Source organism: Symphalangus syndactylus, chromosome X (genome assembly GCF_028878055.3).
Source record: "Symphalangus syndactylus isolate Jambi chromosome X, NHGRI_mSymSyn1-v2.1_pri, whole genome shotgun sequence".
Classification (NCBI taxonomy): domain Eukaryota; kingdom Metazoa; phylum Chordata; class Mammalia; order Primates; family Hylobatidae; genus Symphalangus; species Symphalangus syndactylus.
Window position 1 is genome coordinate 31,183,683 of NC_072447.2, and position 17,021 is coordinate 31,200,703.

Below are 17,021 nucleotides of genomic sequence, written 5' to 3' on the forward strand. Positions count from 1 at the left end.
ATTTTTAATAAGTCAATCATGTTTGTTGTGATAAGCTAGCTATCATCCTAGGCTTATTTGTTGAAAGTTGGAACAGAGGAATCAATATAATCTTGAGGCTTATGCTGTGGTACAATATTTCCCAAATGTCAAGTTCATTCAGAGTTTCAAAGAGAGATGGGTGGAGGGAGAGGAAGGAGTTGGGGGAGTGGGAGAAAAATACGGTAGGGGGAAGGAGAGAGAGAGAGAATATGAGAATGAGAATAAATATGAATGAATGTGGATGATGAATTTCAATTATGGAAGCCTGAGAAGCTGTATTTTTAGGCAGCTCCCCAGTTGGTTCTGGTACATAGCCTATTTTGGGAACCACCAGCTCTGGAAGGTGATGCTACAAAATAGAAGGTTATAGATCAACCATGACTCCAAAAGTGATGGGAATTCCCAAGCTTAATTTTGACTCTCGAAACAGATTTGAATTCATTCCTTATTGGGTGAAATGCTCTGTTAATGTAGGCCAACGCCTGGGGTCAGTTCTTTCTAGCTCTTATTTCTGGAGCTAAAGTGGATGCATTCCAGTTTTCGTAAACTTCATGTTGTAGTATTAGTAAAAGCTGTTTAAATTTGGAGTGTTAAATTGGTGCTTCTCCAACAGCCTTTGAGGATCATAACTCTTCCTACTTTTTTTTTAAGGGATTTTAGCACAAGATCACGTGTCCTCTTGGGCATGAGCTTTAGATCTCATTTTTAACATTCCTTCATTGACTAGGACATGGCATCACCAAATAAAACTTGTTGGGTATGCCACAGCATGGGAAGTATGTCAGAATTGATTTCTCATTGTGCCCGGCAGCATGCTATGTGTTTTCTGATTTGTTCTTCCCACTACTGCCCCTCTCTGGGTATGAGGGAGTTCCTCATCTTAAACATAGTTAATCCCTCCTTTTCTGGGAAATGTTTGGATTCCCAGTGGGAGACACAAGCGTTTCAAGGTGGTGATTTAGAATTCTGGATGGCTGTCCTTGCCATGTGGACCTCAGTTCAGTTGCTGCCTTTTGGAGGGTTAATCTCTAGGCCTGCTCCTCTTTCCATTCCCATTTCCTGGAAAGATGACATGCCTTGAGTGTTCTAGGAAGTTGGCATTCCTCTTCCCTCTTTCCAGCTACATGAGAAGCTATGATCCATTTGTTGTAGTTGCTGAGAGTGTCTGTATTAGTGGCGTCTTAAGAGATTTTTTAAACCAATATCCCATTCCAACCTAATTCAACAGAGCACCATGCACAACGATGGTCTTTTTCTTGATGTTTGTGGCCCATATTGAGGTGTTTTCAGCTGGTTCACCCTCACAGTGCTGTCTTTAGACTGCTGTTGGTGATTCTAGCAGCCGCTCCATTGCCAACTGTCACCCCATGTTTTTATTGGGGTAGAGCAGTTCTGTCCTTCCATTACCTGCTCTCACCTGCACCTCCTTTGCTGTCCTAGAAGAAACTAAATTTAGAAACCAGATTTCCAGGCTTGAAAAATTAGGAGCCTTTATTTATGCACTCTACAATAGTAATATTTTGCAATTCTAAAGTACATTCAGTTTTTAAAGTACTTTCACCTTATCTGTCCCTGTGAGAAAGAGACTGCATTTTTATTGCCTTTGTTTTCTAGGTGAGGAGACTGAGGTTCAGGGAAGTAACAGCTAGTTAGTGTCATGGCCAGGAGGAGGGCCTTAGTCTCAGGACTCCTGGCCTGGTCTCTAGTCCTGTCTCTCCACTACTCATCCACACCCTCACCCCATCTGTCTGTCTGTCTGTCTGTCTATCTCTCACCAGCAGGGCTCACCCCTCCTTCCACACCCATCCCTACCAGCAAAAAGACAAAGATAATGGCAGTTGACAAAGGAATTAACAGTCACCATGGTCTGGTTTGGGGAACAGTATTTTATCATGGCCGGGACCTCTCCTACCCACGTATTTCTTGAAAGCACTGGGGCCTGAGGGAGAAGAGGGCCACGGAGCCAGCTGCAGGCAGCCTGTGCAGAGGGCTTCCCCAGCTCTGCGGTGAGTCTGGTCCACTCTGTCCACCCAGCCCCAAGGCAGCCTCCTGAGCTGGGAGAGAGGCTTCCTGAGGCCGCTTTCTTTCCTGCCTGGGGTTTGTAGGAGGGAGGGAGGTCTTTTTCTGTCTATATCCAGGTGTGGGTGCACGATAACGGGCAAAAGGGGACTCAGACTCCTTGGGCTTTCCAGGCTTTCCTGCACTCTGGCAGCGTTTCAGCTGTTTGAAGCTGGGAGATCCCTGTGTTCTCACTACAACAAGCCAAAATGCTTGGGTTGGGAGAAGTGTTTTCTTGTGCAGCTGACCAGTAGTTTGCTTTGTGCCTTGTTAGCATTTATGAGGATTTTCACCTCCCCTCTCTGCCCTGTTATCTAACCCAAGGATTTTAATGATCGTCATAAATTCAGGCTGCTTCATACCAAGGAGGGTTTTTATCTTTGGAGCAATGTAAAAGAGGACGAGCAGCATTAGGAGATATACCTAATGCTAAATGACGAGTTAATGGGTGCAGCAAAACAACATGGCACATGGATACATATGTAACAAACCTGCATTGTGCACATGTACCCTAAAACCTAAAGTATAATAATAAAAAATAAAAAGAAGAAAAAAAGAAAAAAATAAATAAATAAAGAGGATGAGATAATGCAGTGAGACATTTTCTTTTTGGAAGAATTCATGCAGACAAAGAAATTACATTCTTCTTGTTCTGTGTTACTAGCACCTTTTCTATGATTTTTTATGACATTCTATGATGAAAAATTTGCAATGTTTTTAACACCTGAGCATAGCTACTGGTTCCTAAAGTTGTCTTCCATAGAGGATTGAAAGCATAAAAAGAGGATCAATGTTTTTGTAAATGTTTCTAAGTACTCCTCACAACTTGTGATGGGGAAGAAGGCTGTATGGGTGTTGGCAGTGAGCAAGTTAGTTTATGATTTAAATTTGATGAGGAAAAGTCATATGGCTGGGAAAAGATTCAGCGATTTTGTTCATAATTCTCTATATGATTTGATCACAGACGTGGGACACAAGGATATTTTCTTACAGGAGAAGCTGTATAGCTCATTTCCACTTACTTGTGAGAGCTTTGTTTTTTTGTGGCCATGCTGCTCTGGTAGTGTATTTTTTTTTTAAACGTGTAATTAGACTTCTTCCCATCCTTCAGGGTAGACTAGTTCAAAATCTGTTACTAGACTATCATGATAGACCAAGAAACCCTCAAGTGTGAATCCGTCATTATATAAAAAGACAACCCCTTTCAAGGGGTTGTCTTTTTATACTGGAATGTCTTCATTAATCAACTTGGATTTGAGAATGGCCTCTCAAATAGTGCTCTGACCAAAGGAAAAATATGCTGGGTTTTCTTTCCTTTTAATCGTTTCTTTAGATTTTGAAATAAAACAAGGAAATCATGAAAATGTGGGAGCCATCCAGTTCTCCACATGGGCACTTTTACCTCACATTTACCTGTTGATGTGTTCTGTACTAGCCCAGGTGCTGCATATAAACTTGTTTAACTGCAGAAATGAAACCCAAGCAATATCTTTGTTTCAGCAACTCCCAAGGATTCCAACAGTCTCAAAGCAAGACCAAGATCCAGGTAGTGTTCGTTTAATTTCTGCTTTAATGCCCTTTGTGTCCTGCCCCTGCCTAGAAATAAGAACCACAAACCAAAAACCCAACCCATGATTTCCTCTTCTTTTAGATGTAAAGCTTAGGATATGAGCCATTTCACTCGTGCATGGCCTGATGGGATCATGCAGTAATGCTGGGAGCCTTGGTTTCTGTGGTCATTAGTGCTAGAAGGTGGCCACTAATGCCCTATGGCCCCTCAACGTGAAGTGGATTGTGTGAGATGACCCAGTTGTTGCAAGATGATAACTACTAGGGGGAAGTAGCTTTGGAAAGAGGAAAATATGGGTAAGGTAACAAACACGAAAATTTGCTATCATGACAAGGTGAACACCAAAAAGTAAAAAGTCTGGGTAATAAAATCTATAGTAGGGAAAGAAAATGCTTCTGATAACTTCAGTGAAGCTTGCAGTTTCAGGTAAGCGATGTTTATGGTCTGTTTGAGCCTATCTTAGTGCCCCTCTCAGCTTCACATTTTTAAAGAGGCTAGTGCAAGAGAGAAAGCCAGTAAGGCAGAGCTGTGGTTGATGTGAGACTCAGAAAAGAGGCACAGAGGGGAAATACAGAGACACTAATAGAATTAATCCATTAAGGAAGGGAAATGGTATTGGTACTGTATTTCACTGGTAGAACTGCAGTGTAAGATAGGATAGCAAGGATACCATGTGTGTGTTTTGTGTTTTGCTTTGGCTCTTAGTGACATTTTCCCCTCCTTTGCCTACTAGACACAATCCTGAAAAAGCAAATTTAAGTCTGATCATATTTTATATGCTTGAGATACTGATATTTAAGGAACCTCATCTCTTTGTAAGTCAAAGAGTTATCCTTTAGTTTATATCTGCATTTTCCAAATTGGGGTTTTGTTTCCTTGTTTATGTAAGATACAGATATCTATATTTTTATATTTATCCATATTTAAAAACAATAGAGTAATTCATTTAGGTAGGAAGAAAAGGTGTAGCATTCTTTCTGTGGTCAACACATTTACTCATCTTTTTTAAAAGGATGAATGGATCTTTTACAAACTAGTCTGTACTAGTTGTGGGATATGCTTTCACAGTAGGAATTGCCTTTGAATTGCAGAAATCTGTTATGTGTACTATGTTAACCATAAATCGAACCTCAAAGTTTTAGCTTCTGCTGACTTCCTCTCTCCCTGAAAGCCAGTGAAATTATAAAATCTCATAGCCACATGTTCTATTATTAATGTGTCTGGCTAAATTTTACATAATATCCTTTCAGAGATTGTGCTTTTGGTCTAATTTGGAGGATTTTATTTTCATTACTTCCCACTGGGAAGAAGAGAATTGAATTATTTTTATCCTCCTTTTTGAAATAATAAAGTTTTGTAGAAATATAAGTGAAAGAGGGAAAATCACCATTTTAACACCACTGCGTTCATCATTTTGTTAACTCCCTGCACATTTATGTTTTAATTGGTTGCAGCAGTCATGGTTATACAATCTCACTTATTATATTCAGTAACTTTCCACATGAAGATATAAACATACAGGTTATATATGAAAATAAAATGAAAATGAGGAATGTGCGCTGTGGGATTGTGTGCTTAACAATGTGCATACATACACATTATTTACACATACATTATTTCTTTTTTGAGTGAAAGATGTCACTAAAGCTATATGTGGCATAGAAAGTTCTTTTCATTTCTAGCTAGGGGCTCTAATTGTCTTTTTTAAGTGAAGTGTTCCCATTTAAGAACCTTGTCCTTCCGTATTGGTTCCCTTTGATTCTTGTTGAAAGAGCCAGAGCATTCTTCCCTGCTAGTTTCTGCCTGTCGTTGCCTTGCCTGTCTTGCCAGTTATGTTACAGGGACCACCCCAGAACATGTCACATGCCATTATGGTGGCTTTATTAAAGTTGCAACCTTGTAAGACAGACAGAACCCTCAACTACCACAAAGAATCCTTGAGAAACTTATTCAGGAAAATAAAAACTCACAGTGTCAAAAACAGCTCTGTCAAGAACTGAAGGGGTTTAATAGTAACTGATATATTCTAATTTCGTAAATGCCACTCTAATAGCTAAGTACGAAGAAGGTTTTCAGAGGTTAATTTGTCTCTAGGATGTACCTCTGACTCAAAGGTCATTTTCTGCTTTGACTTGAAGCTAGTTGAGAAGCTAAATACAACAGATGTATACATCTACATCTTAGGGCCTTTTTGTGATCATCGTATTGGGAACCCGTCCTTAAACCTATTCCTAAGCAGTGTATGGAGCTGAATTTTATTTGGAAAGTAAGTAGGTCTCCAATAAATATTCTAGTTGCTATCACCAAAGTATTTCCCCCCCTGACTCATAGGCAGTATGAGAACACTTTAAAAATGGGATATAGAAACAGAGATTGGAGTTTGAATCGAACTGTGTAACTTTCTATCTGACCTTTTGCAAATTATTTAGTTCCTTTTTAAAAAGATGGTATTACCAGAGTTACAATCTCAGAAGTTGCCTAGTTAATTATGCCTTGCTATAGATTGAGTAAGAAGGTTAAAAATGAGACTTTTGCTTTCTCAGGGAAAGACAAGCTAGACCCCTCAATCTGATTGATGTGTGTTTTCCTTTCCTAGCTTCGTTTGTGGCATATTCCCCTGAACATTGAATTCTTACCCTCAGCTTATCTGTCCCAATTCCACATGAGCCTGTCATCACATTTGCAAGTGAACAGGAGAAAAGTTCTCTGATCAGTTTATACCATGAAGCCCTTCTGTTAGAACATGGAAATACCTAAGCTGAAGGGCTCCATATTATTCTTATTAACAATTCCAATAGAAATGGATTTGAATTTACACAAAGTTTTTTTGGGGAGTTGATTTAAATCTAAGGTATAATAAGAACAAAGAGGTTGAAAATATCCCAATTCATAGTTGGATTTGGACAATTATTGTACATAGTGGCATTCAATGGCTAATAGAATTTATGGCTACTTTGGTAGCTCATCGGTTCCTTGTAGTCACTTTGACTTTGTGGGTATTTTCCATTTCACCCCAACTTCAGAGAGTAAAGCTTTGCTATTTCCCTTCTGACCTTCCCTTATTTTGCTACAGATCTTACTCTAGTACCTCCATAGAAGAGGCCATGAAAAAGGGCGAGGACCCTCCCACCCCGCCACCTCGGCCACAGAAAACCCATTCCAGAGCCTCCTCCTTGGATCTGAATAAAGTCTTCCAGCCCAGTGTGCCAGGTGAAGTGCCCCTTGTCCCCTGAGCCCTTTCGTTTCCTGTTGGAGCCAATGGATGTGTGTCTGCCACAGTGGCCTCTGTGAGTCCGGAGAAAGAGCAGACCTGGCAGTTAAGCATTCCGTGAAGGTCTTCACATGGCTATGGTATTCTTGGGAGAGAAAGCAATTCTAGACACATATGTAACACATGTGTCTGGAGCCTTGCCCACACTTGTTATGGATCAAGAATTAGGAAATTCTCTACCAAGAGGATAAAAATGCTTCACTCCCATGCAGCCTGCTGAGTGTGTGGCTGGGGTCTTACTCTCTGCTTCATTGGTAATTTGTGAACAAGATAGATCGCTGTCTGTCATTTCCTCAGATGCCTGTGTGGTCTTCTATGACAGATCTTGGAGATTAAGGCCTAGCTAGAACCTTCTCCTGCATTTTACACTTATGGAGAAGATCCTGTGTCCTGTAGGATTTAATGCTGAGGGGACTCTGAATCTGACTGATGGGTGGTTGGTGGAGGGTCCTAGGGCAAGGGCTCCTTCAGGTGGACTGCTCTGGGCTTCTGGGGATGGAATGTTCTTGAGCCAGCAGTTGTGTAGCTGGGCTGGAGGCGGGCGAGGCCCAGAGGGGCCCTGTCTGCTTCCTTGGCTTCCTGTGAAGTAGGAGATATCCTCCTAAGGAATAGAAGATGAGAGGCATGCCTTTGCTTTAGTGAAGGTGATAGGATACAGTGCTGTCCCAAGTGTTATTTTGGGAGCAGCAAGGGCCTTTCCACTGACTCATGCAGGCAAGCTATAAATACAATGATTTCCTGGAACTTTTTCTCCATCTATGTGCATTTTAAATCAGGCCAGCCTCAGATGCTAGTGATTTGCAGATTATTATCTTTTCTACTAAAGCAAGAAAAGACTATCCTTGGCTCACACATTAGCATGACCTCTGTGTCTGGGCAGAGCTCAGCATGTTTTATTTGTTCTAATAAAGTATTCTCCTCACAGTAAAGTTATAGATTGTTTTTTAATATACTAAAATCTGGAACTCTCTATCAAATTTAATTCTCTGCCATGAGTTCATCAGACAAAAATTTGCCTTGAATTTCCTCTCATACTTTGATCTGAATTCTGGCATAAATTTCATAGTGACTGGTATGTAGGGTGGGAGTAATCACAGGTGATGATGCTATAAAAATTTCACATGGCTGGCGGATTATGACCTGGAAGATTTTCCTATGGATGCAAGAAGATTAAAACAATCTGGGAAGCTATCTCAATACCTTTACCTTGTAAAGAGGGAGGCTGGAAATGCTCACAGGTCTCTCTCAGGTTGTGTGACCCAGTAAGGGGATGCCACTATACTGGAGAATTCACATGCTGTGGTTTTTACGACACTGCATCACATAGTCGAAGAGACAAAACTGGGTTTGGAGCTCAGCTCAGCTGCTTATTCACTGTTTGATTTTCAGCAAGTAGCTTAATGTTTGTGCATCTCAGATTCCTAATCTGTACAGTAGAGCCAATACTCCATGGAGTTGTAAGGTTTTGGTGAGATAATAAACATACTCTAAATACGGGTTGAGTATTCCTTATCCAAAATGCTTGGGATCAGAAGTGTTTCAGGCTTTGGATATTTTTGGATTTTGGAATATTTGCATTATATGCTTACCAATTGAGCATATAATAAAAAAATCTGAAATGCTTCAATGACCATTTCCTTTAAGTGTCATGTTGGCACTAAAAAGTTGAGGGTTTTGTAGTATTTCGGATTTTGGATTTTTGGGATTAGGGATACTCAACCTGTAGTACTGTATTTGGCCCACAGGCCTTAGTAGGCATGTAAGGCCCATATTCCCGTGGCCTGCAAGTATCAAGAATTTAATGCCTGAAATGGCAAGCCTCCACCGATTAGGATAACACCCCAGCTTCCTTGACCCGTGGTGGACAATTCTGTGATTCCTCCTACCCAGTTTCTCAGAAGGCTCGCAAAAGGACTGAACCCCAGTTGCCTGCCGTAGTACACCATTCATTGATGTACTTTTTCTTGTTTTGCTTCCCTCCTGCCCTGTCTCACTTTCCCCTCACTCGAATAATATACCTGTTCTCAAGTTCATATGTCAGGGGCTTCTTTAGGGAAAACCTGAATTAAGACAGCTTTCTTTGATATCTCTGTGTCGATGTGACTTCAAGATGAAAAGTATTTTGGTTTGATAACGCCCTGATGAGGTCCCTTGTGGTAGGGCCTGATAAATCTAAGATTTAGACAAATAATAGCTAGGTGGGTGATGTCTCTGTTCATAGCCTAATTCCATTGTCTTTTCAGTACAAATTTATACAGATGAAATTTTAATGAGCAGTTTAAATTTATCACATGAAGAATAGAACATTTCTGCAGTATGAAAAGCAGCTGGTATAATTGCATCTACTTTATTTATTTTCATGTTGGTTAATTCTCACAGAAAAGTATAAGGGTCTGTCTAAATTATATAGAATTTTAGTGTATTGCATATTGCTAAAAATTAATTATCGAAATGCTGACAAACTAGAAATGCATGAAATAGAGCTTAAACCTACCAGAAGAGTCTACTCTCTGAGAATCATGGTGTACATGTAGGCATCCCTTTGCTGCACTTATCTTTATGTATCACTTTAGATAAATGGTATCACACTATGCTTGCTGTTCTGTATCCTGATCTTTCCAATTAACCATCTTTCTATTTCATATGGAGGATTGCACCGTTCCCTTTAAGGTGTGCCTGATATGGATATATCATGGTTGACTGTGCTTTGATGGAGAGATCTCTCCCTCCTTCTCTCTGCCTTTTCTCTTCCCCATACTTTCCTCTTAAGCTCACCCAGCACCCCATGACCCCAGCCCCCATTCCTTTCTCACCCTTGCAAACAAAGCTCTCTCTCTCTCCACCCCGACCCCCGTGTCCTCTTCATACCCCTCTGTTTCTCTTTTTGTCCTTCTCCCCCATCACTCCTTCACAGGTATGAGCCTCCCCTCACCCTCCCCTTGCCAAGCTTCCTCACACCACCACCTTGTTCTTATAATATAAACAAGGCAGAGGTTATTAATAATTTCATGTCCATATCTTTGTTTCATCATCTAATTATCTTCTTAGGTTAAATCCTGCTGGTTGGAGTTGCAGGGTCAAAGGCTGTAGATGTTTAAAGTGTAGCTATATGTTGCCAAAGGGTGAGGTGGAACACCTGTCAACTTGCTCCGTCATCAACACTGTCTAAAAGTGTTTCCTCACAATCTTGCCAAAACTGCTTCATGTTCATCTTTTTAATCATTACCTATATAATAGGCAGTTTCATGTCCCTGATTCCTAGTGAGGCTGAGAATCTTTTTGTATTGTTATTGGCCATAAATATTTCTTCTCTTATGATTTGCCTGCTCAGAAGGCTTGGCCAGCTTCTGTTGCTACATGTCTCTTTGCCTAACCACGGGGACCACTTCTTTCTTCTTCATTTTGCCTACGTTCTGGACCTCCCTCCTGTCAGGCACTTGGGAATGTGAGGGTGGCCATGGGGAAGCCTACCTCACCTGCTGCTCTGCTGTTCCTTGTCCCTCCAGCCCCACCCCCCCGTATCCTCTCCTTCTGCCAACTTTATCACTTAAGACAGACTGCCTGGGTCACCCTGTTTATGACAATAGAAGAATAAGGAAAGGTAAAGAAAAGAGGGGAAAAATAACGTGAGATGAAGTAAGATGTGGACTTGAGTTGAAAGGGAAAGATAAAATGCAGCGCTTGTTTAATAAAATGAGACTCACAGGATTGTGAAAAGCAGAGTGATTGAAGCTAAGGTGCTGAGACAGAGTGGCTTAAAGTGGAGTGATAGTGTGGAAAGGAAATAGGATGGAGAGAAGATGCAAAGAACAATGAAAGAGGAAAATGAAGAGAAAGATGGGATGGATGTTACATAGGAGTGATGATGTTTATCCAAAGGAAAAAGCAGGAAATAGAATAAAAAATTGTAGAACCAATGGAAGGAGAGTCCACAGACTCTTGGCGTAGGATTCAAGTAGCATTTAAAGAAATAGCTTAGAAGTAGGTGGCATTAATGCCTTTACATTTATGAAAATAGGTAACATGATACGGGGAAAAAGAACAAAGGGCTGATTTAGAATGTAAATCTATAAGAATGAACAAGGCCAACTTTGGAAATATAGAACAGTTGGCTTCAACTTTGGCATCTGTAAAGAGAGTGTGAATGTGTAATTTATAGTAGCCTAGATGATTCCAGGGCCCTAGGTACTGGCATCAGACCCGAGGCATGTGTTTTCATAAGGAGAAGTGGATACACTGTGATTGCTGTGTGTAACAGGGAGATCACCATTTGTAATAGCTGACCCAGTTCTTGGAGCCGTTGCCTCACAGTCCCACACAGCTGCTGTGTTTGAGAGATAGCAAAAATGTGCAAGAAAGTCTAAGTCAGTGACAATGGAAGTATGCAAAACCCAGAGGCAGTCAGACCCGGAATTTGCTCAATGATGTTTGGATTTTATAGCTCTATATTTATAGCTATGAAACATCTTTTATTACTGAGATTCCTGTAAGAAAAATCACACTAAGCTGGTACCTAACCTCCTTTTCCTCAATGAAACAGTTATTTTTGTGAGGTAATTTTTTTTTTTCATAAAAAGGGGTTTCTTCTGTCCACGGAGTCAGTAAGAACTACCCCTCTCTTCCACTCTTGATTCAGACCTGCCTCTTCTCAAAGCCATGCCTGAGGTTTGTAGCCTGAGGTTTCCATGGTAACAGTAAAAAGCCTTAGCTCTGCCTTGTTCCAGTCATTGAGCATCTGTCTGGCAGAAGGGGCAGAGATGGTGTGGAGGAGACATAGCCATTCCTTTAAAGTTTCAGACCGGGCATTTTCATCATTTCCACTCATATCTAGCTGGGGGGACCTAGGCCCATGGATAGACCTAGTTGCCAGGCAGCTGGGAAATGTAGTCCTTGGCAGGGCAGCCATTTCCCAGAAATACGCTTCTTACTGCAAAAAAGGAGAAGGGGATGTTGATGGTCAGTTTTTTTTTTTTTTTTTTTTAAAACCACACCCCATATGGCCAAATACATTGAGATCCATACGTTAAAACCATTGTGATGGCTGAACAGAACACATCCGGGGCTAGTGTCTGTCCATGGGTAGCTAATTTCCTGTCTCTGCTTTAGATATGCTGATAATAACAACTCATTCCATGGTTAAGAAACTATGGCATATCCATCCTATGGAATTGTATGAAGCTGTTAAAAGGAACAGGCACGTATACCACATGGAGAGCTCTCTCGGATAAATTAAGTGACAAAAGTATGGTGCAGAATGTGTATGTTTATAAATGTGTAGACAATTTCAGGATGATGCTAAAGAAACTGGTAATGATAGTTGCCTCTGGTCAAGGGGAACAGTATGACTGAGGACAGGACTGGGAAACAAGCTTACTTTCTGTTGAATGCCTATTTGTATCTTTTTAATTTCGGTTCAGGTACAGATGTCACCTATTATAAAAAATTTGCTTTTCACTCTTTAGCTACAATGATGGTATCTGAGAGTACCAGAGATGTCTTTCCTGCCTGAGATTACCTATCTCAATCTTCCCTACGATTCTGTATTCGGGGTATCTTTATGACCATCTGCTACCACCTCCTGGAATGCAGCTGAAATGACAGAAGTGTTCCGAGCACTTTTTTTTTTTTTTTTTTTTTTTTTTAAAGACGAAGTCTTGTTCTGTCACCCAGGCTGGAGTGCAGTGGCGTGATCTCAGCTCACTGCAAGCTCCGCCTCCCGGGTTCGTGCCATTCTCCTGCCTTGGCCTCGCAAGTAGCTGGGGACTACAGGCACCTGCCACCACGGCCTGCTAATTTTTTGTATTTTTATTAGAGACGGGGTTTCACCGTGTTAGCCAGGATGGTCTCAATCTCCTGACCTCATGATCCACCCGCCTCAGCCTCCCAAAGTGCTGAGATTACAGGCATGAGCCACTGCGCCCAGCCCCGAGCACTCTTTTAAGCTCTGATGCGTTCTTCAGATTCCATTTCAGTGCCTTTCCAACACTGAGGAGTAGTTCTGGAGGACCTCCCAAAGATTACATTGTGAGATGTATAGTTGGGTAAAACGTCATGGTAAGGGCTCTGTCTTAACTTGGAAGTGGCTGTGTTTATTGAGTGGCGAATTGAGAAGTCTTTCCTGGGTTTTCTGTAAATGAATATTTGTTTCTGTAACTTAAGAAGTAGGTAAACTCCTTGGGAGTAAGAGATGTTCCTAATACCAAACTTACCTTTCAGGTTCTCTAAAAGATGAATTTGGCCACAAAAGCAGCTGTGACCTTATAGATTTCCTTACTGTATTTTTCCTGTGAGTGCTACTTGTTTCTTTTAAAATCTAGTGGGACTATGGGATTCCTGACCCACCCCAAACTTTTGGGTCCACAGTGCACAGCTAGCCAAGAGTTCAATTTGGCAGTCTGGGCAGTTTTTTTTTTTAATGAAAGCTTTATTGAGATGTAACCCATATACCATAAAATTCACCTTTTTAAAGTGTACAATTCAGTGATATTTAGTGTATTCATAGTGTTATATAACTATCAGCACTATGTAATTTCAGAATATTTTCATCCCCCCAAAAAGAAACCCCATACCTATTAGCAATCATTCCCATTCCCCCCTTTTCTTCCCCTATCCCTTGGCAACCACTAACTTACTTTCTGTTTCTATGGATTTGCCCATTCCGGAATTCTGTATTAATGGAATCATACAATATGTGGTCTTTTGTGACTGGCTGCATTCACTTAGTATAATGTTCTCAAGGTTCATCCGTGTTGTAGCATGAATCAATACTTCATTCCTTTTATGGCTGAATAATCTTTCATTGTATGGATAAACCACATTTTGGATATTTGGGTTGTCTCCACTTTTTGACTATTGTGAATAATTCTGCTATAGATGTTGATGTCCAAAGTTTTGTGCAAACATATTTTTTCTTTCTCTTGAGTATATAGGTAGGGCTGGAATTTCTGGTTCATATGGTAACTCTGTGTTGAACATTTTGAGGATCTATTGAAGTATTTTCCAGAGCAGCCGAACCAATTTATTTCATTAGCAATTTATGAGGATTCCAATTGTGTTTCTTCACATCCTCAAAACACTTGTTATTGCCTTTTGAATTTTAGCCATCCTAGTGGGCATGAAGTGGTATTGTGATTTTGATTTGCATTTTCTAATGGCTAATGATGTTATACATCTTTTCATGCACTTATTGGTCATATTTATGTTGTCTTTGGAGAATGTTCAGAATCTTTGCTCATTTAAAAATGGGTTGTCTTTTTATTGTTGATTTGTAAATGTTCTTTATATATTTTGCATAAAAGTTCCTTTACAGATATTTGATTTACACATATTTTCCTGCATTCTGTGGGTTGTCCTTTCATCTTTTTGATGGTGTCCTTTGAATCATGAAAGATTTTAATTTTGATGAGGTCTAATTTATGTATTTTTCTTTTGTTGCTTGTGCTTTTGCTGTCATATCTAAAAAATGATTGCTTAACTCAAGGTCACAAACACTCCTCCTTTCTTCTAAAAGTCTTATAGTTTTAGGTCTTACATTTATGTCTTTGTTCTGTTTTGAGTTAATTTTTTTATATGGCATGAGATAGGAGTCCAAATTCATTTTTCTGCATGTGGATATACAGTTGTCCCAGTATCATTTGTTGAGAAGACTACTAATTATCCATTTAATTTTCTTGGCACCTTTGTTGAAAATCAATTAACCATAAACATAAGGATTTATTTCTGGACTCTCAGTTCTGTTCTGTTGGTCTATAGGTCTATCCTTATGCCAGTACCACAGTGTCTTGATAATTGTAGATTTATAGTAAGTTTTGAAATTGCGAAGCGTGAGTCCTCCTGCTTTATTCTTTTTCAAGATTGTTTTGGTTATTCTGAGTCCCTTGCATTTCCACATGAAATTTATGATCAGCTTGTCAATTTCTGTAAAAACAAAAAAGCCAGCTGGGATTTTGGATGGCTTGCATTGAATTCGTATATCAGTTTGGTTAGTATTGCGGTTTTAATAACATTAAGTTGTCCAATGCATGGACACAGGATGTTTTTCCATTTATTTAGATCTTTAAGTGTCTTTCAACAATGTTTCAGTATACAGGTCTTGCATTTCTTTTGTTAAATGTATTCCTAAAAGTTTTATTCTTTTCGATACAATTCTAAATGGTCTTTAAAATAATTTTCATCACATTATGCATGTTTTCTTCATGCCTTTTTTATATACATTATACATTATTTCTTGGAGATATCCATGTCAGTACTGATAATTTTGTATTTCTTTTATATATCATCTATATGCTGGCTACTCTATTAAAAACCATATTATGAAAAATTTCAAATTTATGCAAAAGTTGAGAACCTCCACCCCCATATTATTTTGAAGCAAATCCCAAATATCATATAATTTTATATATAAACTCTTTATATATCTAAGAGATAAGGTCTTAAAATACTTGAGCACAATACCTTTGTCATACATTACAAAATTAACAATAATTCTTTAATGTCATTTAATATTTGGCCAGTGTTCATATTTCCTGAATTGTCTCAAGTATGTCTTTTTATACTAGTTTGTTCCATTCAGAATTCAAACAAGGGCTACATGCACATTGCACTTGTTTTCGGCATATTTTAAGTCTCTTAACCGATAGGTTCTTCTCTCAATCTTTTTTTTCTCTTTGCTATTCATTTATTCATAAAAAATCATCTACCCTGTAGACTTTTTCACATTCTGTATTTTGCTGATTGTTCTTCCATCCCCTGTATTTCCTATAAACTGATAGGTAGGTCTAGGCTTGATTAGAGTTAGTTTAGATTTTTGACAAGAATACTACCTGAAGATGCTGTGTACTTCTTACTGCACCACATTAAGAGCTCTCTAGTGTCTAATGCCTTTATTTTTGTGATGTTTGATTGATTAGTGGGTTTACGTAGTATTAGCCTCATCCGTGTGTTACGATAAAGATCCCAGCGACCTTTCAAATAATGGTTTTATCAGCTATTGATCATCATTGCCTACATCCAGTGGTGTGTCAGTAAATGTTTAACAACCGGCCACTTGCCAATTTTTATGGTGTAAACACTCCTGCCACGGCTAATTTCATTCCTACTGATGTGTTACTGAATGTGGAGTTTGGAACAGATGCACACAGCTGGCTCTCACAAGCTGGCATGAGCTTTTTCCAGCAAACCACTGCTTAGATCCATTATTTCATTGGTAGTTGCAAAATGGCGATACTCTATTTTTTCTACCTTTGTTAATTGGGACTATGGTTTATTTAAGCATTTTCCTATTGTTGGACATTTAATTTGTGACTATTATGAAGCTTGTGAGCTGAAGGAGATCATAAAACAATATAATTCTCAGTACATCAGTAAATTCTTTATATACATCTGAATTTATAGAATTGTATGAAAACTGAAATAGACTTCAGTAATGGTGACCAGAAAAGTGTCTTATTCAACCAGTATTTAATGAGCATTTACTGGGTACTTGGCACTTTGGAGGATCCCAAGAGGAATAGGGATATGCCCCTAAACTTTGCTAATCAATGTCATAGTTGTGTGTGATTGTTAGAAGGGTTTAGAGTTTGGGTGGTTGCTAACTAGAATGATCAGTGGATTTGTGGGCAGGGGGTGCACAGGGCTGGTGAGCTAAACTTTGAAGGATATGACTTTTCAGTCAAATCCTATTCTTTTTTGACATCTGTCTTGATTTACTTCTTATGACTAGTTTCCTGGGAGTCTACTATAGTAGCCTCAGATCTGGCTTGCTTGCTTTGTTCTTTCCTTCATAAAGCAACAGGATTAATTTTCTGCAAGCACAGCTATGATCACTTCCCTACTCAAAACTCTTCAGGACCTGCTATGTAAACACCAAATTTCTGGTGGAACTGAACCCGAAGCCATGTGATTGTATTAGCTCAGTAAGGGACACAGTACCATGGCCTGGAGTGCCTGGGGAGGAGTGTATTACAGGAAGGAAGTAGAGACTGGAAGATTCAAGTTGGCTGGCTGGCCAAGAAAAAGGGAGACTGGTGGAGAAGGAGTTTGTAGATGGTGTCTTTGGGAAGTCTTAGGAGAACATCCCATTAGGGTGGTAGGGTTAAGCCA

General features: G+C 39.7%; 1 protein-coding gene across 7 annotated transcripts in view; it reads left to right on the forward strand.

Moving 5' to 3' along the window:
* REPS2 (RALBP1 associated Eps domain containing 2) overlaps positions 1-17,021 on the forward strand; it is a 207,737-nt gene that overhangs the window by 121,298 nt on the left and 69,418 nt on the right. For 4 of the 7 annotated variants that reach the window (XM_055267321.2, XM_055267322.2, XM_055267323.2 and 1 more), the window contains exons 12-13: positions 3,580-3,625; positions 6,723-6,859. The exons of the other annotated variants lie outside the window; for them this stretch is intronic. In XM_055267321.2, coding sequence (XP_055123296.1) covers positions 3,580-3,625; positions 6,723-6,859 — 183 coding nt within the window. The remainder of the gene's footprint in view (positions 1-3,579; positions 3,626-6,722; positions 6,860-17,021) is intronic. 7 annotated transcript variants of the gene reach the window in all.